The following is a 21,320-nucleotide window of genomic DNA, read 5'->3' as shown; positions in this document are numbered from 1 at the left end:
ATGAACTGTGGTCATCCGGCAGAGAACAGAAGAGGTAAATGCTCCCACAGACAAGCCTGGAGACACCCCCACCACGGGCAAGTGCAAGGAGGCTAGGATGGAGTTTTGGAGAACCTTCCTGGTGCTCAGCAGGAGAGCTGGGAAGGTACTAGGGCCACGTGGCCTGGCAGCTTGAAGCCTCTCCGAAAAAGGGTCATTAAATGCTAGCAAATTTTAATGTGCATTGAATGTTCTAACTCATTTCAGTTAATAAAGGAAGAAAGTACACAATTAAGTGATAGCATAATTTTGCAGGGTTTTAATCAAATAACATCTAGGTAATGATTGCTAATGGCTGCTCACTAGCTAGCTGTGTGTGTGTGTGTGTGTGTGTGTATGTATGTGTGTGTGTGTATGTGAATACATTTACAAATGTAAATTGATAGATACTACATACTTAGTGATAGAAATGTACAACATCTCCTATGAAATAATCTTTGATAAAAAAAAAAAGTCATATTTCGGCCGGGTGTGGTGGCGCACGCCTTTAATCCCAGCTCTTGGGGGGCAGAGGCAGGTGGATAACTGTGAGTTTGAGGCCAGCCTGATCTACAAAGTGAGTCCAGGACAGCCAAGGCTACACAGAGAAACCCTGTCTCAAAAAACAAAACAAAAACTGTATTTATAATAGTTTACAGGGAACACATAGGATGACAAACATGTTAATACTACATAGTCAGTCAAACTATACCTTGCAGTGTAAACTACCAGTTGCTTCAAAAAGAAGTAGGAAAACAGGAAAACTTCTCATCAAGCAGACTTTTTTTTTTTTTAAGACAGGGTTTCTCTGTGTAGCCTTGGCTGTCCTAGACTCACTTTGTAGACCAGGCTGGCCTTGAACTTACAGCGATCCACCTGCCTCTGCCTCCTGAGTCCTGGGATTAAAGGCATGTGTCACCATGCCTAGCATCAAACAGATTTTTAAAAAGTATAAACATCTGAAATGGAAATTGAGAGCAATTTTGAAGATTATATTCAAAACCTAATTAATTCATATACTAAACTAATTTAACATTCCCGGATGAAAAGCCATGTCATTTAATGTTAACCACAGCATGAAAAAAAAAAAAAAAAACAGGCTCTTGAGATTTCTGATGACATGAAAATAATTGAGCCGAGTTTTGAAAACCTCCTCTGATTTGGTTTACCTACCTCTAAAGGTGCCTGCAGTATTCCGGCCAGCTGTTTGGCTAGCTGCATGTGGTACTGGGTGCCTGAGCCATAGGTTTCCCTGGTAACTGGGTTGGCTATCCCCATACTCAGCAGGTAGGACTTAAACCTGATGGTCTATAAGAGAGGGAAAAGCGCATCAACAGACGGCAAAGTCAGTCTCTCCTCACAACACCGGAAATTCCTCATCACGAACACGAGGTGCTGTATCGTCCCTCTGTAACCGTGCCTTCTGCTGTGCTTCCACGCTGTGAGCCACAAGGCAGTGACCGCCACACTTGTTCCTTAAGGACAGCGAGCTATTCTTCTTCCTTCTACCCCAGTCTATCAGTCTATCTATTTTCAAAGTTTTATGAGAGAAAAATTAGGTAACAATTATGCTATTTTTAATACTAACCAAATGCTAAAACTAAAAACTTAGAAAGGAAAAAAATGGATATGACCAGATTATAGCCAAAGTTAATAAAGCAGACATCAAAATCAGGTATGTATGAAACAGCTACTCTTTAGGCATTTCAATAGATTTATTTTCTACAGAACATTGAAATAATCTTGAATCCCTGTAGAACTGGCAAAAAAGAGTATGATCTAGTTTCTCCTTAGTATTTTTACATGCAAGAAATAAAATAATTACATTAAAAACAAAACAAAACAAACAAAAAACCAAGGGGCTGGAGAGATGGTTCAGAGGTTAAGCGCACTGGCTGGTCTTCCAAAGGTCCTGGGTTCAATTCCCAGCAACCACATGATGGCTCACAAGCATCTATAATGAGATCTGGTGCCCTCTTCTGGCCTGCAGGCACACATGCAGGCAGAATACTTTATAAAAACAAAACAAAACTGTACATTAAGAAAGCAGGGCTGGAGAGATGGCTCCGTGAGCAACTGTGCTTGACACCAAACCTGAACACCTGAGTTCAATGCCCAGGACCTCCATGGTAGAATAGGGAGGACCAGTTATTGCAAGGTGTCCTCTAGCACAGCTTGCCCAAATAAGTAAGTAAGTAAGTAAATAAATAAATACTAGAAATTCTTTGGAAGGAAGCATATTTTCAGAAACTACAGGCAAAACTCAGTGGGAGGGAGAGAGACCTGGTGAATGGCAAGGACATCACTGCATTCTATCTGGTGTCTAATACTTTACAGATTAAAAAACAAACAAACAAACAAACAAACAAACAAACAAACAACCCTTCCTTACTTCATCTTCTGTGACATCACCTTGCTTCTCTTTAATCTTATTAGCGATTGATTTTGATAACTCCACCATTTCCTTAGCCTGAAAAAGAGAAGACAAAGACCCATTTAAGAAAATATACTTTCAAGATCATTATGACTAACCCTGAGTGGAGTATGAGACACATACCTTGATCATTAGCTTGCTAAGGTCTTCAAAGGCCTGAAATGAGAAATGAAGTTTGCATCTCAATCTTTTTAGAGAATTAAAATGTTTTAAAGCAATGATCCAAATATAAGATTTTCTTTCAAATATCAATTTATTATTAATTGTATAAGCAACATATCTACCTCATTTTTAAAAAATCTACATTAAGCAACTGTAAACCTCCTCAAACTACAATTAAAATTTTCATAGATAGTTATTTACTGTTCTTGGACTCATATAAGAAAATCTGAATCTGGGACATGGTTCAGTGATAGAAGTTTTTCTAGCATTTGAGAGGTCCTGGGTTGTACCATTGCTAACACACACACACACACACACACACACACACACACACACACACACAGAGAATAAAAAGTCGCTGTTTTTTTTTTTTTTCCTTCTAGTAGATCAAAACCCCAAAGACTGTAAGACAGCTTTCCAGGTTGAAAATGGCAACACCCAGCTGCAGGAATATCTTTTTTAGACATAATTATTTTGGTTGAAATGCAGGTGTGGCTTGTCCGAGCCTTCATATTTGAATGCTGAACCATGACACCTATGGTTTTGTATGCAGTGGCTCCTGGACACAAAGCACCCAAAGGCCACCCGAACAGTTAAAATGGAACCATCACAGCAAATGCCCACCTTAAGGGCTTCTTCAAACTGAATCAGATATGTTTCTATAAATTATCTCAGGTTATCGAAAATATACTGTCACTTTCTCAACTGAGTGATGTGCACAGATACTTTTTTTTTTCTTTTAAACTAATCAAGAAGCTTGTCACTAAGTGAAAACCCAGTCCACACAGTGGTCTGACACACACAACAGTGGCTCTCCTCAGCTATGGCAATCCGCAGGAAAGCATTTTTTTTTCTTTTGTTCAAAGAATACTGTGAGAATGGTTGTGTAAGATCCTTACAGACAGCTCACTAAGCTGAGAACAAAAAGAACGTGCACACACACACCTCACAGGAATTTCCTCAGATAAACAAAGGCTGAAACATGGGGCTCTTATCAGCAAGGGCCAGCAGATGCAGGAAGCCCTTTGTTGGGAGGCTCTGGGTACCAGCTAGGAAACTGAGTCAATTCTAACATTTAAATCACATACCAACCTAGTTTTCAAAACTACAATAAAGATACATCCTACAAACCTGGATCTGTACACTGACTACACAAGCTGTTGAGTAAAAACAGTATAAGAAATCACTATTGCATATTTTCAGAGAAAAAATTATAAAATACTGAGTGGACACAGAATACATCCTTTATCACTTGTAATAAAAAAAAAAGTATAAATACCACAGCCACAGTGCCTTATAAGAACTGGCTATAAAACATGTTAATTACAAACAAAAGATTCCTTGCTTTTTTTTTTTTTCTGTTTTGCTTTGTTTTGTTTTGTTTTTTCAAGACAGGGTCTCTCTGTATAGCTCTGGCTGTCCTGGACTTGCATTGCAGACCAGGCTGCCTCGAACAGGCAGAGATCTGCCTACCTCTACCTTTGGAGTGCTGGGATTAAAGGCTTGAGCCACCACACCTGGCTCGTTTCTATTACTATTATTATAAACTATAGACTCAGCAAGCTATCAAAAAAAAGTGTGGGAAGGGATGTAAACTAAAAATTAATGACAGACACACACGCCCATCTTGTTATGTCCTCGAGTTTACAGAATGCTTTATCTTTTCAATTGTGTGGAACTGAAAAGGGCACTTGTTCTAACCCCAGGCACCCATGCGCTGGTCTGCACTGGCTGCAGCCACTACACTGGTTATTCATTTCATGAATGACTCACACATGCCTGACTTGTCTGCTTCAGTACAGTGCACGTCCCATCCCTTCTACCTGGGCCTCTCTCATCCCTGTTGGTGCTGCCAACACCTACTCATCTTTCTGGCCTTTGATTCCATCTTCCTTCTGCTAACAAGCCTGCCTTGGACCCAGCAGGCATTAAGGATCCTGAATTTTCTCTTCACAAGATGTGTGTCACATGTCAATAGCACCAGTGTGCCTGCCTCCCTGTGCACCATCACGGCAGCCACAGGTCCTCGTGTAGGTCCACGGTGTGGAAGACAAGAGCTATTTCCTAAATAATCCAGTGTCTGTGCAGAGTACAATGTCTGAGGAGAATTCTTTGAGCCGTGAGAATCCAGGAAAATGGAATAGTTTCTTTCTTAAAATGGAATAGTGTTTTTATAAATTAAGGACTTTATTTGGAATATCACAACAACCTACAGAAAAGGGAATATAAATAATAGACAACATTTCACTATTCCAAACCCTCTATGTAAGTGTGAACACAAAGAAAACAATGTTAAGATACGCCAAGGTGAGATAGATCTGTTACAGAAAAGGCGACTATGGAGCTTTAGGCAAACTAAAAATATTTGAAATATTACAGACTGGAAGCTGCCAAACCCGTAAGAGGATGTTTAGGGATTACCTCAGAAATGTTTTTGTCAGTTTCTTTCCTTTTTTCTTCGAGTTTCCTTTCAATACCTACAATTCCTACAGCTCTTACTCTTCCTGGCTGGGAAAAAAAAAGAAACAATAGAAAAAATAAGTAGCTCATAAAATATAGAAAACAGGAAGGAAACAAAACCTTTTGTAAACTACACTGAGTTTTCAAGGGTGGGAAAGAGCCCACAAAGACAATAGCATACAATGACATATAGCTTCCTTTCAAAACATTTGTCTATTTCTGGTTGCACAAAATGACTTTCAACTATAAAGGAAAAAATAAATATATAATCAATGGCATGCATGGTTTTCTCTGTATTTTAGGTATAATTAAATTTCTTATTCTTTTTTATTCTTTGGGGCGCTATCATATGTTAGATATATAATAATTTATCAAATGTATAAAAAACTGCAGCTAAAATTCTTGTACTTGAAGCTATTAAGCTATTTTTTCACATCTGAATGCCTGGCCACAGCTGGGTGATAGATTCAGACTAATTTATAGAAAAATCCATTTTTTAAAAAATTAGAACTCATCTGGGTGCAGTAGCACGCACCTGTACTCCCAGCAGTAAGAGGTAGGAAGTAGAGTAGGCGGCAGAGACAGGGGGATCTCTGTGAGTTCAAGGCCAGCCTGGTCTACAAACAGCCAAGGCTACACAGAGAAACCCTGTCTCAGAAAACCAAAAGCCAAAAAAAAAGAATTCTACTGTTTTTGTTGTTGTTTTTGTTTGTTTGTTTGACAATTTTGTGATCAGAAAGTTCCTCCTCCTCTTCTTTGTTTTTTTCTGACAGTCTCTCTATTAGGCCTAGCTGTCCTGGAATTCACTGTGTAGACCAGCCTGGCCTTGAACTCAGAGATCCTCCTGCCTCTGCTTCCTAAGCACTAGAATTAAAGGCGCGTGCCACCTTATGGCCAGAGGAGTCGTCTTCTCCTCCTCCTCCTCCTTCTTCTTCTTTGATATAATTTTTATTTAGCTTTATTTTATATGCATTAGTATGTAGGTACCAGATGCCTTGGAAATGGAGTTACAGACACTTGTAAGCAACCATGTAGGTGCTGAGACTTGAACCTAGGTCCTTTGAAAGAGCAGACAGTGCTCTTAACCACTGAGCTATCTCTCCAGCCCTGGCCAGAGTCTTCTGAAGGGTACTTAAGTGCAGCAATGACAGCATTGACTCAGCTCGGCCCTGTGGCTCACACTTGTCCTCCCAGGACTTAGGAGGCTCAGCCCGGAGAATCACTTCAAGACTGAGGCCAGCGGGGCTACATACAAGTTCTAGGTCACCCTGCCTTAAGAACACAAATAAAAGGAAGATAGAACATTTACAAATAACTTTAAAATTACCTGGGGCCCTTTATTTGTTTGTAATGACTGAGAAACTGGAACATTCTCCCATCTCCTCTGTGTCATTTCCTCTGATAAACGCCTGTAAAACTGCAGCAAATATGCAAACACAAGTCAGTCAAGTGGCAGCCATCACATTTGTATTACTAAAGCATTTCTTTAGTATAAAGTTCTGTTCAGTCATCAATAACTAGACTCCTTAGACATCAAAGGAAGCCAACAGTTGCTTTCTAGGACTGGCTTCGGAAAGCACAAAGACATCAAAACACACACACAAGACTAATTTGTCTAGTTAAACTATAAGGAAAAAATTAGGGACAAGCCAGATGCAGTAGCACACACCTAAAATCTCAGTGGGAGGAACAGTTCTGGGCTACCCTCAAATATATAGCCAATTCAAGGCCACTATGGGCCACATGATACTGTTTCAAAAAACAAAATAAAACAAAAACAAAATCAGCCACAAAATGTGTCTAGGCTCACACACACACACACACACACACACACACACACATACACAAAATAAAAATAAAATGTATTTTCCAACTACAGAGAAAGCACCTTCGGCAAAGTCACTTCAATTGGCTTTGGAACTACTGCGGAGGACTGAGTGCGGAGCTGTGGAGGCAGCGTGCGTGGCTGGCGGCGACACAAATGCACCTGCTGTCTTCAGGGTAAGTGTCCAGCAACCGCCTAATTAGGTCCTCTAGGCCACAACGGCCGAAGCAGCCTACCTGAGTCATTCTCCGTGTGGGGATGGCCAAGTCAGCCACCTGCTGGTGACCTTTCAGAGAGGTCAGCGCAATACCGTCCCGAGACATGTTCATCGAGAAAGCGCTACAAGCCTATAGCCAGGGAGGTGGGCTTCCAGCTTTAATGCCATGTAGCCACACACTCCTGCTTGTCACATGTTGATAAGGCTCAAAACACACCAAGTTGTTTTTTGTTTTGTTTTTTTATAATACTGTCTTCTACCACATTAACAGACAGCACACACTGCTCAAGTCCAACTGTCGTCCTAAGGAGGCTCACCTCGATCTGGCCATGCTCTTTGAAGGAGAGTTTGATGTAGGAGTTCTTACTGCTCTGGAATGGGCCGGGCTCTTTGTTAGAAGGAGCTGGGTGCAGGTGAACCACGATTTTGGCACTAACGGAACAGCAAAAATGTTGCTTTATAATTTTTATATTTTTATTTTATAAACATTATATTTATTAATACTTAAAATATAACATTTTAAAAGCACGAGTTCTCTTTTTTGTTTGTTTATTTTGGCTTTTTGGTTTTGTTTGTTTTTTGTTTTTATTTTTTTGAGACAGGGTTTCTCTGTGTAGCCTGGGCTGTCCTGGACTTACTTTGTAGACTAGGCTGGCTTCGAACTCACAGAGATCCACCCGGCTCTGCCTCCTGAGTGCTGGGATTAAAGGTGTGCACCACCACACTTGACTCACTAATTCTGTTTTTATACCTTCTCATTTGCTTACTTACTTATTTAAGTATTGTTTTGAGGCAGGATCTCACCATGTTGCTCTGGCAATGTAGACCAGTCTAGCCTCCAACACAGAGATCCACCTGCCGTCTCCCTCCCACGTGCTGAAATTAAAAGTATGTGCCACCACAGCCAACACTATTTTTCAAACTTCTTTTATATTTCAAGTGACTCTCTTACATTCATATAAAAACAAAGAATTTCCTAAAAAGACATTCTTACCTAATTTATATTTAGGATCACTAAAGCCTGCAAAAATAAACCTCATAAAATATGAACTAAATGTCATCAGCTGTATAAATGAAATAAAAGCATGGTTTTAGAAATGAACTCAAACTAAGGTCGTAACATGCTAAGAGGCCTGTGACTAGGCTTCCCTCGTACAGAGTCGACACTGAGGTTAGGGGCTGTGATTCCTGCCAAAGCGTTCTACCTTACTCATCTGAAAACAACATGGGAGAAGTTATCTGTAAAAGCAACCAGTTGATATTTTAGTAAAAACCCACCTAAAACTAACATTCCGCAGTCTCATTTGTTGGAAAATGCCACTCAGGCCACAGTGATCTAGAAGACCCAACAGTGAAAACACGTCACAATCTTGCTGCCCTAAGGAGAAGAGCTGCTGCCCGTCAGGGGAAACCACCAGCTTCAGGACCAGAGCATACACTACCAGACACGCCTCCCCGTGGTCTAGCCTGGCCTACGCGATCCTCCCTTCCATGCACCCTGCCCCAGTCCCCACATCTCTACCTCTAGACACTAGAAAAAGGAAAGAGCCCATGCTCATGGATGGGTAAAATCGACCCTGTGAAAATGACCATCTTATCAAATGCTATTTACAGATTCAACAAAATCTCAATCAAAGGCCCCATCTCATTCTGCACTACAACAGAAAAACAAGACAAACAAAGACCCAAACTATCCTCAAATTCATATGGAACCACAAAAGACCCAAGATGCTCAGAAAATATTGAAGAACAAAAATAAAAATATTGGGAAAAAAAAACCAGTTCTAGAGAGGTTACCATTCCAGATCTCAACATAAATAAATAAGTAAGTGTGTGTGTGTGTGTGTGTGTGTGTGTGTGTGTGTGTGTGCACGCACATGCGCGCGCGCTTTACAGAGCCATTTATAAGTGTATATATACACTTCAACATCTTCAACAAATAGTGCTGGAAAACATGAATGTCCACTCACAAAAGAATGAAATTACACCCATACTCAATACTTTGTGTGAAAACTAGTTCCAAACGGATCAAAAACCTAATTAGAAACACTGAAACTGCTAAAAGAAAGCACAGACAGTATCCTCTGTGATATGGGCTAGGGAAGGGCTTTCTGAAGAGGACTCCATTTCCCAGAAATCAAGGCCAACAGTTGACAACAGCTGAAGAACTAATCATGTGAACAGGAAGACAGAGAACGAGAGAGACTGTCAGCTCTACATCTGACAGAGGATTACTACCCATAATATGTAGAGAACTCAAAAAACAAGGAATCAAAAGGACAAAGGACCCATCCAATAAACCACAGAGAGTTCTCAAAAGAAGAAAAAAAAAGTCTAAGAAATATCCCTCAAAATGTTTATTTTTCCCTAGCAATTAGGGAAATGCAACCCAAACAACTTTGAGATTTCATTTTGTTCCGGTCAGAATGGCCAAGATAAGCAAACAGCTGACAACAAATGCTGGAGAGGACATAGGGAAAGACACCTCATTCACTGTTGACAGGATTGCAACATGGTGCTGCCACTCTGGGGGAAAAAAAAAAGCTAAAACCAAACAACCACGTGACCCAGCTACAGCATCCATGGCTTACGTCCAGAGGACTTGACATGCTACTGCACAGGTGCCCAGCCATGCTCACTGCTGCTCTGTGCACAGTAGCTGGGAATTGGAAACAACTACATGTCCTTCAACCAGGAAAGAGACACGGAGACATAGTGCAGGTGCACTGCGGACCATTTAACTGTAAAGATAAACGCAGTCATGAACCTGGCAGGGGAGTATAGAAAGTACACTGACTGAGGCAGCCCAGACCCAGAGAGACAAATGTCACAAGCTGCCTCTCATCGGGGGATCCTAACGTCTTCGGGTTCTTCAGTGTAACAACATATCCTGCAGTAACTGCAGGAACCAGGAAAGTAAAAGGGACCGAAGTGCGGGGAGGAGGAATAGAGAAGGGACCAGAATAGCGGGCTGCGCCTGATGTGAAGGAGAAGACGGGACCCATGCGGGCAAGCGGCTTTAGTCAGGGAGGTAGACGGAGGTCAATAAAAAGGAGGAGGGAGGACGGCAAAAATAACAGGAAGGATATCTGAAAACTCACAAAGGAAGTTGTATTATTATCTATCTATCCAAACTTACTTACAAAATGTATAAGTCTGTCTACACACACACACACACACACACACACACACACACACACATGCACACTCACTCATACACACATACACACCCACACACATGTACAACACATCACACACAACACACCTACACATACACACACATAAACACATATACACACTATACCACACACATACACACACACACCACACACACACCATACCCTACACACAGACACACACACACACACACCACATTCCCCCCCACCACATCAACCACACATACACTACACACACATACACAACACACACACACACATACACTACATACACATACACAACACATACACACATACATACACACACACAATTTAAATGAAATGTTTCCTTTTGGCTGACAACACTTCCCTCCAGAGCATGAGATGCCTGCTTTGGGGTGTTGCTCGGGGCCATCAAATACTCTCCAAACAGAGTAGGCTGCTGTGGTTGCCCTTAGTTGTGATAAGTCCTATTGCTGAAGACACCACGCACTTCAGACACATGATCTGGAGGGTCCCAGATGCTTCTGACTTTAAAGCCTCCTCCTGAGAACGAGCTTCCCTGGCACCAGAAGGCGATGTACTAAGGAACACCCTTAGTTCTACCCACCTGTGACACCTAGGAACCACAATGACGACGACGGAAGGACCCAGCAGTGACCCTACAGGGATAGGGCTGCCAACAGTTATCAGTATCCATAGGTTACCAATAGTTATCAACATCAATAGGTTACCAATGTCAACAGTTCTTTCCCTCAGATGAGGTGTTCCTGAGTTTACATGCTAACAGGCAGCACACACATGAAAGACTGGGTGTGTGTATGTAAAAGTATACACAGTGGCTGCAGGGCCATCACAGCAGACCTTACTACTTTATTCAGACTTCAAGAACATAGGTAGAAAAATAACCTTGACCAATACTGTGACAGGAAATGGTTTTTGTGAATAAAGACTGTGAGGCCTCACCTCTTCCCGATTCCAGCCGCCTGTTCCTCAATGAACACGATCTGCGACAGGGGAATGGCCATGCAGCACTCCTGCGGGGGAAGCAACAGAAGGAGCTCCATTACACGTGTCAGAAGACGATGGAGTCCACCATCACTGGAGTGCTGTGCTCCTTAAAGACTGTTCCCTCTCCTCTTGGGCAGCAAGGCACGCGCCTGGCAAAGGCTCTACCACAGCGACACTTCCAATGACCTTAATAAACGTAAGGAGCACTTAAATAAAACTCTGTGCTGGCATTTTTGGTGCATGGGAGGACATATGAAGAGTCTTAAAGGCAAGCACAGCACTGGCAAGATGGCTCAGTGGGTAAAGGCGCCTGCCCCAAATCCTAAACCTGAGTTCAGTCCCTGGGACTCACATGGTGGAAGAGAGAACCAGTCTGCAAGCTATCTGCTGGCCTCTACAGGTGCATAGTGGTATGACACCCCCCCCCCAAATAATAATAAACAAAACATGACTAAACCAGGTGGCCAGGCATATCTAACCTCAGTACTTGTGAATCTGAGACAGGAGGATAAGTTCAAAACCAGCCTGGGCTATACAGTGAGACCCAGTCTCAAACAATAAAAGTAAACGGGGCTGCAGAGATGGCTCAGCAGTTTCGAGTACTTGCTGCTCTTGCAGAAGACCCAGTTCAATTCCCAACACTTATGTTGGGCAACTTCAGGGAATCCAGTGCCCTCTTCTGCCCTCTTCTGCCCTCCCTGGGTACCAGAATGTTCATGCACATACATGTGAGCATACACATGTAAACAAATAAACCAATAATAAAGCATTTTAAGTAAAATAAAACAATTATAACGACCTTTGTTTTTACAGATGGTATATTTTTTTTCAAGTAAAATTTATGAAAACATTTTGAATATCTTCTTTGTAAATTGTGATCTATATCCAATGTAAAGTAATTCACCATTTGCACTATGAAAGTTTCAAATCAAAATGAACTTACATGAAATAAGTCTGTTGTAATATTTCTTACATGAAAAACAAAATCAAATAAATCAAAACAATTATAAGAAATGCATTTTATATGGGTGATTTTTCTGCTTCTTTATAATTTTCCACTTTACAGATATGCACACACGTATATACATTTTAAGAGAAAATACTAATATAGCTTTGTTATTACTAAATATAAATTTTTAAGTAGTTTATAAGTCCATATGAAGCAACACGTGCCTATGATCCCAACTATTTGGGTGGGTAAAAAGGACCACTTGAGTTCAAGGCTAGGCAAGGCAACACTTTAAAACCTTGTAAAAAAAATTAGTTAAATTTAATTTAAATCATTATACATGACTGGTATATAATAGGTCAAAGAATTCAAAACTAGCTTTTTCATCTTTTTTTTTTTTTTTTTTTTTTGCTTGTGTGTGCACAAGCATGCACACCCATGCAGGCTAAAGCCCCATGGTGCATGTATGGAGGTCAAAATTGTGAACATCAATTCCCTCATTCTACCATGTGTTGTCTGGGGATAGAAGCCGAGTCCCTAGTTTTGGAGGCAAGCATCTTTACTGGCCGAGCCATCTCAGGGGTCCCAGTGAGTTTCACTTTAGCATTTCTGTGTGTGCATATGTCACTTACCAGTCAGGTCCGTCTTCGCTCCAAGCTTCTCTCCCCTTCCCTGCCCTTCCCCAACCACCTGTAACTCCAGTTTCAGAGACCGGAGACCTCTTATGACCTTTGTGGGTACTGCACACACATGGTGCACAAACGAAACCTATAACACACTAGGTGTGGTGGCGCACGCCTTTAATCCCAGCACTCAGGAGGCAGAGGCAGGCGGATCGCTGTGAGCTTGAGGCCAGCCTGGTCTATATAGTAAGTTCACGGTCAGATGAGGCTGGAGGGTAAGACCCTGTCTAAAAGAAAGCAAGCTTAAGATCTTGAATGGGGGAGCTGAGGGTGTGATTCAGTGACAAGGCCAGCACTAAGTTCCAAGTCACACTTGCAAGGCACAAATAACACAACCCAGGTCAGATGCTAAAAGCTGTCTCTTACATTATTTTTCTGGTCCCTCCAAATCAGCCGGTGTGTACTAAGGAGAAGAGTCCCAGCATCAAATTTTATCTGAAATGATAAGATCAATAAATAATATCAATATCATATTATCCAGATTTCCTTACCCAAGAAGCATACAATATGAAAATATTACATATTTTAGAATGAGATTTACTACAAATTAAAAAGCAATGCTATATACCTCTAAAGATAAGCTATACATAATATACAATTCTATAATGGATATAAATGTATATATGCATACATATATATGTGCATATGCATATATCCATTATACAACTATGGAAAACTTTGAAGTAATCTAGATGTATAATTAGGGATAGTTAAATAAAACATATCTACAGTATAACACGCATCCCAAAGTTAAAAGAATAATGAAGTAGAACTTCACACATTATCATAGACTGCTAAGACCGAGCTGATGGGAAAAAAGGAAGCTGGAGTCTATTACACAGAATGAAATTCTCCAACAGAATGTGCTTTATATGTGTGTGTACACATCTGTACCAAAATAAGGGTCTAAAATGAGTGCACAGTTAACAATGAGTATCTGGGGGGAAAGGGTGAGGAAATGGGAGGGAGAGAAAGAAGCAAAGTACCCGTTGTTAAGGGACAATAGTGCGCATGTGAGTGTGTGTCTGTGTGCAGTGTGTGCACGTGGCCGCTGGTGTCTGCCAAGGCCAGAAGGTGGCGTTGAGGCTCTTGGAGCTGGAGTGAGGCCGTGTGAGCTGTGCTAGGAGCAAACAGGTGGTCTGGAAGATCAGTGGTGCTACCAACTGCTGAGCCATCTCTCACCAGCCCCCCTCCCCCTGTGCTCTATAAAACCGTCCAGGTGATGTTGCAATGAGATTAGACTCATACATAATACCTGTGTAGATTTTTAAATTATCTTTATAAAAGACAATCCAGAAATAGATATAAACATATAAGAAGAGGCAGTGGTAGAAGCTCACTTACTGACACTTACACTTGACACACTTAACCACAACAAATTAGAGGAAACAAATATTTAAGAGAAAAAATGGGGGGCTGGAGAGCTGGCTCAGTGGTTAAGAGTACTGTCTGCTCTTCCAGAGGACCTGGGTTCAATTCCCAGCATGTTCATGGCAGCTCACAACTATCTGTAGCTCCAAGAGCTGACAGCCTCACACAAACATACATGTAGGCTAAACAGCAATGCACATAAAATAAAAATAAACAAATTATTTTTAAAAAGGAGAGAAAATGAAGACTTGTTATTTAAAAAGTAGGAAAATGACATATTAAAAAAAAAATCTCAAGATAGAAAAGGCATTATCAAACACTCTGGCATTGAGGGGAAAAATCCTCAATTATATGCAGATGTTCATCCATAAACCACTGATGGTACAAGCTATGAACAGCAAAGACCAAAGGAATGGCAGACTGGGGGAAATATCTGCAGCTCACACCATGACAAAGAACAGCCTGCAGTCAACTAGAAAACTGAGCGAGGCTCACAGAAACCACAGATGACGTCTACTCCCGTTAGCTGATGCCTGGCCTCACTAATAGTACGCCAAATACAAATACAAGATATTGTTTATCTGTGAGATTGACGAGGTCACCCACTGATGTCTGTGAAAGCAAATGGGAGGGGAAAATTCAAACTTCCATCAGGAGGAAAATGGATCCCCAAGTGGTGGACTAGAACATTAAATAAAATGGAGGCTGTGCACTTAGAATATTCAGTAAATTGAGGACTGTGCATTTCAGTGTATCGGATAGGATGCCCTCGACTATAGCAACCGTCCAGGGTTTGTTTTTTGTTTTTATTTTTGTGGGTTTTTTTTGTTTTTTGTTTTTTTTTTGGACAGGGTCTCACTGTGTAGCCCTAGCTGTCCTGGCACTTGATACATAGACTAGGCTGGCCTAAACTCACAGAGACCAAGCTGCCTCTGCCTCTCAAGTGCAGGGATCAAAGGCATGCACCACCATGCCTGGCTAGTCACCCAGATTTCAAAATAATGAAAATGTGAAAGGTATGCTGAGAACCAATAAAATAGAGTATAGTCTCTAGACTTATTTTTTTTTTTTTTAGGTAAGAAAAGAAAGCCGAAAAGAGTATGCACAGAGTATTTCATATCCACCTGTTGATAAACTGCTTGTCTAGCATACATGAAGCCAAGGTGGGTCCCCAGCACCTCAAAAACTGCCATGGCTGCATGTGCCTGTGAGCCCATTGCTCTGGAGACAGAAGCAGAAGGTTCGAGGCCAGCCTGGGCTTTGTAAGATCCTGCTCTCTTCACTTCCTCTCACAAACAAAAACAAAAAAACTATTATACAATCATGAAAACGATGTCATCTGTGTCTTTATGATTGAAGTTTTAATTTCATACATTATTATTCCTGAAAATTAGACAATGAACCAATTTAGAGTTAGAATCCAAGAGATTGAGAAGTCAAATCCTTTCAATGTTGTTAAATTTACATATATATGTAACATATATTATATACTTATATTTATATAGTTATATATCATATAATATATGCATAGATGTATACACATCTATACATACACTGGAGATGTCTATTTCTCTAAGTACTAGAGAGCAGAATTTGCTGTAAGAATTGCTTGAATCATTTCTAGGAGTTTAGTTGTCTCTAAAGTTACAAGGCTTGACCCATTTTAAAGGCTATCTCACACCATACACTTAACAAAGAAAGATTTTAATAAGGATTCAGTTCATTGCAAATCATGACAGAATTCTTTGGAGTTTATATTTATTTGGTAAATAATGTTTGTTATAAGCCAGACAAAATCATAGCATGGCTGGGGGGCGGGGGGGCGGAAATCATGAAGCTAGGAATCATCTCTTAGCTGAAGGGAGGCTCCCAGCAGAGGCAAGTCAGTTTTCTTCAGGGATCAGTACCCTTGTCCCCAAGATTACCCATGCTCCAGTGGATGGGATGACTCTACAGCTCCAGTGGGTGACCCTACAGCTCCAGTGGATGGCCCTACAGCTCCAGTAGATGGGATGGCTCTACAGCTCCAGTGGGTGACCCTACAGCTCCAGTGGATGGCCCTACAGCTCCAGTGGATGACTCTACAGCTCCAGTGGATGGCCCTACAGCTCCAGTGGATGGCCCTACAGCTCCAGTGGATGACTCTACAGCTCCAGTGGACGGCTCTACAGCTCCAGTGGATGACTCTACAGCTCCAGTGGATGGGATAGCCTTACTGTTCCAGTGGATGGGATGGCCCTACAGCTCCAGTGGATGAGATGGCCCTACGGCTCCAGTGGATGAGATGGCCCTACAGCTCCAGTGGATGAGATGGCCCTACAGCTCCAGTGGATGAGATGGCCCTACAGCTCCAGTGGATGAGATGGCCCTACAGCTCCAGTGGATGGGATGGCCCTACAGCTCCAGTGGGTAGGATAACCCTACAGCTCCAGTGGATGAGATGGCCCTACGGCTCCAGTGGATGGGATGGCCCTATGGCTCCAGTGGATGGGCTGGGACTACAGCTCCAGTGGATGGGATGGCCCTACAGCTCCAGTGGATGGGATGGCCCTATGGCTCCAGTGGATGGGATGGCCCTACGGCTCCAGTGGATGGGATGGCCCTACAGCTCCAGTGGATGGGATGGCCCTACAGCTCCAGTGGATGGGATGGCTCTACAGCTCCAGTGGATGGGATGGCTCTACAGCTCCAGTGGGTGACCCTACAGCTCCAGTGGATGGCCCTACAGCTCCAGTGGATGACTCTATAGCTCCAGTGGATGGCTCTACAGCTCCAGTGGATGACCCTACAGCTCCAGTAGATGGCCCTACAGCTCCAGTGGATGGCCCTACAGCTCCAGTGGATGACTCTACAGCTCCAGTGGACGGCTCTACAGCTCCAGTGGATGACTCTACAGCTCCAGTGGATGGGATAGCCTTACTGTTCCAGTGGATGGGATGGCCTTACTGTTCCAGTGGATGAGATGGTCCTACAGCTCCAGTGGATGACTCTACAGCTCCAGTGGATGGGATAGCCCTACGGCTCCAGTGGATGGGATGGCCCTACGGCTCCAGTGGATGGGATGGCCCTACGGCTCCAGTGGATGGGATGGCCCTACGGCTCCAGTGGATGGGATGGCCCTACGGCTCCAGTGGATGGGATGGCCCTACGGCTCCAGTGGATGGGATGGCCCTACAGCTCCAGTGGATGGGATGGCCCTACAGCTCCAGTGGATGGGATGGCCCTACGGTTCCAGTGGATGGGATGGCCCTACAGCTCCAGTGGATGGGATGGCTCTACAGCTCCAGTGGATGGGATGGCTCTACAGCTCCAGTGGATGGGATGGCTCTGCAGCTCCAGTGGGTGACCCTACAGCTCCAGTGGATGGCCCTACAGCTCCAGTGGATGACTCTACAGCTCCAGTGGATGGCCCTACAGCTCCAGTGGATGACCCTACAGCTCCAGTGGATGGCCCTACAGCTCCAGTGGATGGCCCTACAGCTCCAGTGGATGACTCTACAGCTCCAGTGGATGGGATAGTCTTACTGTTCCAGTGGATGGGATGACCCTACAGCTCCAGTGGATGAGATGGCCCTATGGCTCCAGTGGATGAGATGGCCCTACGGCTCCAGTGGATGGGATGGCCCTACGGCTCCAGTGGATGAGATGGCCCTATGGCTCCAGTGGATGGGATGGCCCTACGGCTCCAGTGTATGGGATGACCCTACAGCTCAGGTGAATGGGATGGCCTTAGTGTTCCAGTGGATGATCCTACAACCATACACATATTGGCAGTACTTAAGTGGACTCAATAGAAATGAAAAACGGAGACCATGAAATTAGGAGGGAAAAGTGATAGGCTAGGGAAAGAATGGAAGGGGAGGGAATTTGATCAAATGACAATATACACATATAAGAAATTCTCAAACAGGAAAAGAATATTAAATAAGTAACCAATAGGATCCTTATTAAGTATCATTCTGTACAACTTTGAAAATTTTTACTACATATATTTGTTTGTTTACTGTATATCTATATTAATATCCCAGGGCCATAGCACACATACAAAGGTCAAGAAAACTTTCAGGAGCTGGTACTCCTAGCATCTGAGACCTGAGGATCACACTTAGGTTGCTGTTGGCAGGTGCTTGCCCACACTGAGCCACTTTGCCAGCCTTGAATCATGCTCCTCCTCCCATCCCCTCGTTCTGTTTTGAAACAGGCCTTCTCTGTGTAGCCCTAGCTGTCCTGGAACTTGCTCTGTAGACCAGGCTGGCCTTGAACTCACAGAGATCCATCTGCCTTGTATCATTCTGAAATAACTGGACATAAAAATTATGTATTCTGTTAACAACACTATAACGTATCATCATATCTTATTACATTAAAAAGTAAATTTTTCACACATGATGCTTATATCAAGCCTATATGCTATGCAAAAGTAATTACTTCTGGTAGAGATGCTACTGATTATTTCAAGTTCTCTCTTTTTTCTTTTTCTTTGTTTCCTTCTTTTATTGTTGTTATTGTTTACTTGTACTTAACCAATATTTTTTCTCTGTTTTCCCCTGAGTCAGAAGCAAAAGGCCAGCTGTGCACATCCTTAACCCCAACACTGCGAGTTCAAGGCCAGCCTGGTCTGCATAGCTAGTTCTAGGACAGCCAGGGCTACAGAAAGACCGTGTCTCAAATTGGGATTAGGGGACCTGGAGAGATGGCTCAGCAGTTAGGAGACTTGCTTCCTCCTCTAGAAGACCCAGCACCCACATGGCAACTCACAACCATCTTTATCTCCAACTCCATGGACTCTGACCCCTCTGGCCTAGGCTGACACTTGCACTTATGTGCACACACCCACATGTAGACACATACACACCTACACACAATTAAAAACAAGAAAAATGTTTAAAATAAAAAGTAACGCTCAAGTACTTACAGAATGTAATTCAGCCTAATTTTAAGTGTCTTGGATCATCTGATTTACACAAAACAACTGAATTTATACCTTAAGGATCTCTTTTTTTGCTAATTAGTATAAATTCCCATTTCCAAAACAAATGCTTTGTTAACTTGACTGTGCGTGATGGATCCTTAGATCAGGACTGTTCTGGCTAAGAACCTTTGCATTTTATCTTGTTGAAATCAGAGCTTAGCACATACAATTAAAGCTCAAGCCAGGGTATGCTCCACTGCTGTGTCAATCAACAGGCATGAGGAAATGTGAACGGTTGTTGCTCTAGTGAAGAAATTGTGCGTCAGGTCCCTTCCGGGGTCTTCCTGAAGGACTAGTTAGGCTGGTTTATATTTACTACTCAAAGCCAGAATAATCTAAGCTACTTAAAAAGTAAATCAAACTTTATTTAAGCAGCTGCGGAGAAAGAGCTAGGCTCAAAACCAGCAGTAGCACTAAGTCCACAGAAAAATATCCTAAGACCTGAGTTAGCTGTAAGCACTGACCAGGAAAAAGTGTGTCCAAGTGAGTGAGGGAGGCTTCATTTCCATAACAGGGAGGCGGAATGAAAACTGGAAACTAAAAGTGCTTTGGGGAACGCAAGTTCTTTCCTCACTCCTGATTTCAGGTAGTACTTTTAAATTCCGAATAGGACAGCTTGTAGTTTCCAGTATGTACAAAATACTTCCATTCGGTATTTCTCTTATTTGCAAGCCCATCTCTTAACCATTTAAGCTTTGCCTTACAAAGCAAGGTCTTACCGCATTACTTCTTAAAAAAAAAAAAAAAAAAAAAAAAAAGAACCGTCAAACCCACTTCTTAAAGAAATTACAAAGCAAACAGAAAATCGCAAGGGGCTGGCCCCCGCAGCCTCCTTCGGAAATCCTTTCGGGCAAGGGACAGCGGCTCAGCCCTGAATAAATCATCACCCATCCATCCAGCAGGCGGGCGGGGAAGGCTTTTCGTTCCGGCGGCGCGCTCGCCACCAGGCGGAACTGGGCTGTCCCGGGCTCCAGCCCACCGAGACCTCCGCTCGCCTGCGCCCCAGGCTCCGCCGTCCACCGTGCTGGGAGCCGCGGGCCCCAGGCCGAGGCCGGGAGCCCCAGGCGGGGGGCGAGGTGGAGCCGAGCCCAGCACGAGGGCCCACGGGGCGGGTCGGCCTCCGCCCTACCTTCTCCTCGCCGTCGTAGACGCGCACGCCGCGCTGCTGGATCACCAGCGTCTCGTTGATCTCCAGGAGGCCGCTGGTCCACACGAAGCGGTCCATGGCCGCCGCCCGGCCGGCCTCCGCCACTCGCCGGTGCTCCGGGCTTGCGAGCGGCGCCCCCTGGTGGCCGGCGGGGGTGGGGCGGCGTGAGGGAGCGCCCCGTGGTGGCGGCCACTCATGTGCACATTTGTCTCCCTGTCAATAGCCAAGCCTTGATGACTCCCTTCTTCAAGGCTGTCAATAAGAACACCCCCGCCCCACCACACCACCAGCCGCTGCCAATAAGTGTCGACAAGCAGGGATTGTTTTTAATACATTTTTAATCCATATATTATGTAATACCCTCTTCTCTCTCCGGTTTTTGTTTTAGTCTAACTTTTATTACATTGTATTTATTTTATGAGTGTTTGTGTGGGTGGGGACACATGCAAGGGCTCGCCTGTGGGAGTCAGAAAGTCAGAAGACTCTTAATGAGAGCTGTTCCTTAGACCATGTGGATCTTAGGGGATCAAACTCTGGTCATGGGGCTAGAGAGATGGCTCAGCAGTTAAGAGCACTGTCTGCTCTTCCAGAGGTTCTGAGTTCAATTCCCAGCAACCACATGGTGTCTCACAACCGTCTATAATGCGACCTGATGCCCTCTTCTGGCCTGCAGGTGTACATGCAGGCAGAGCATTGTGTACATAATAATAAATAACCTTTTTTTTTTTAAAAGAAAAGAAAGCCGGGTGTGGTGGCGCACGCCTTTAATCCCAGCACTCGGGAGGCAGAGGCAGGCGGATCGCTGTGAGTTCGAGGCTAGCCTGGTCTACAAAGTGAGTCCAGGACAGGCAAGGCTACACAGAGAAACCCTGTCTCAAAAAACCAAAAAAGAAAAAAAAAAAAAAAGAAAAGAAAA

The 21,320-nt window shown here is 43.3% G+C and overlaps 1 protein-coding gene across 1 annotated transcript in view; it reads right to left on the bottom strand.

Moving 5' to 3' along the window:
* VPS36 (vacuolar protein sorting 36 homolog) overlaps positions 1-20,545 on the bottom strand; it is a 28,813-nt gene extending 8,268 nt beyond the window's left edge. Inside the window, exons 1-9 of the mRNA XM_084759315.1 lie at positions 20,387-20,545; positions 13,281-13,349; positions 11,238-11,308; positions 7,434-7,548; positions 6,402-6,491; positions 5,036-5,122; positions 2,576-2,608; positions 2,411-2,488; positions 1,192-1,326 (exon numbers count right to left, since the gene is read on the bottom strand). Of these exons, the coding sequence (XP_084615441.1) occupies positions 1,192-1,326; positions 2,411-2,488; positions 2,576-2,608; positions 5,036-5,122; positions 6,402-6,491; positions 7,434-7,548; positions 11,238-11,308; positions 13,281-13,349; positions 20,387-20,482 (774 nt within the window). The 5' untranslated portion in view covers positions 20,483-20,545. The remainder of the gene's footprint in view (positions 1-1,191; positions 1,327-2,410; positions 2,489-2,575; positions 2,609-5,035; positions 5,123-6,401; positions 6,492-7,433; positions 7,549-11,237; positions 11,309-13,280; positions 13,350-20,386) is intronic.
* Between the last annotated feature and the right edge of the window lie 775 nt (positions 20,546-21,320).

The sequence above is a fragment of the Acomys minous genome (assembly GCF_964271855.1).
Source record: "Acomys minous genome assembly, chromosome: 15".
Taxonomy (NCBI): Eukaryota; Metazoa; Chordata; class Mammalia; order Rodentia; family Muridae; genus Acomys; species Acomys minous.
The sequence above is the reverse complement of the archived record's forward strand: the minus strand, read 5'-3'. Positions and strand labels throughout refer to the sequence as shown.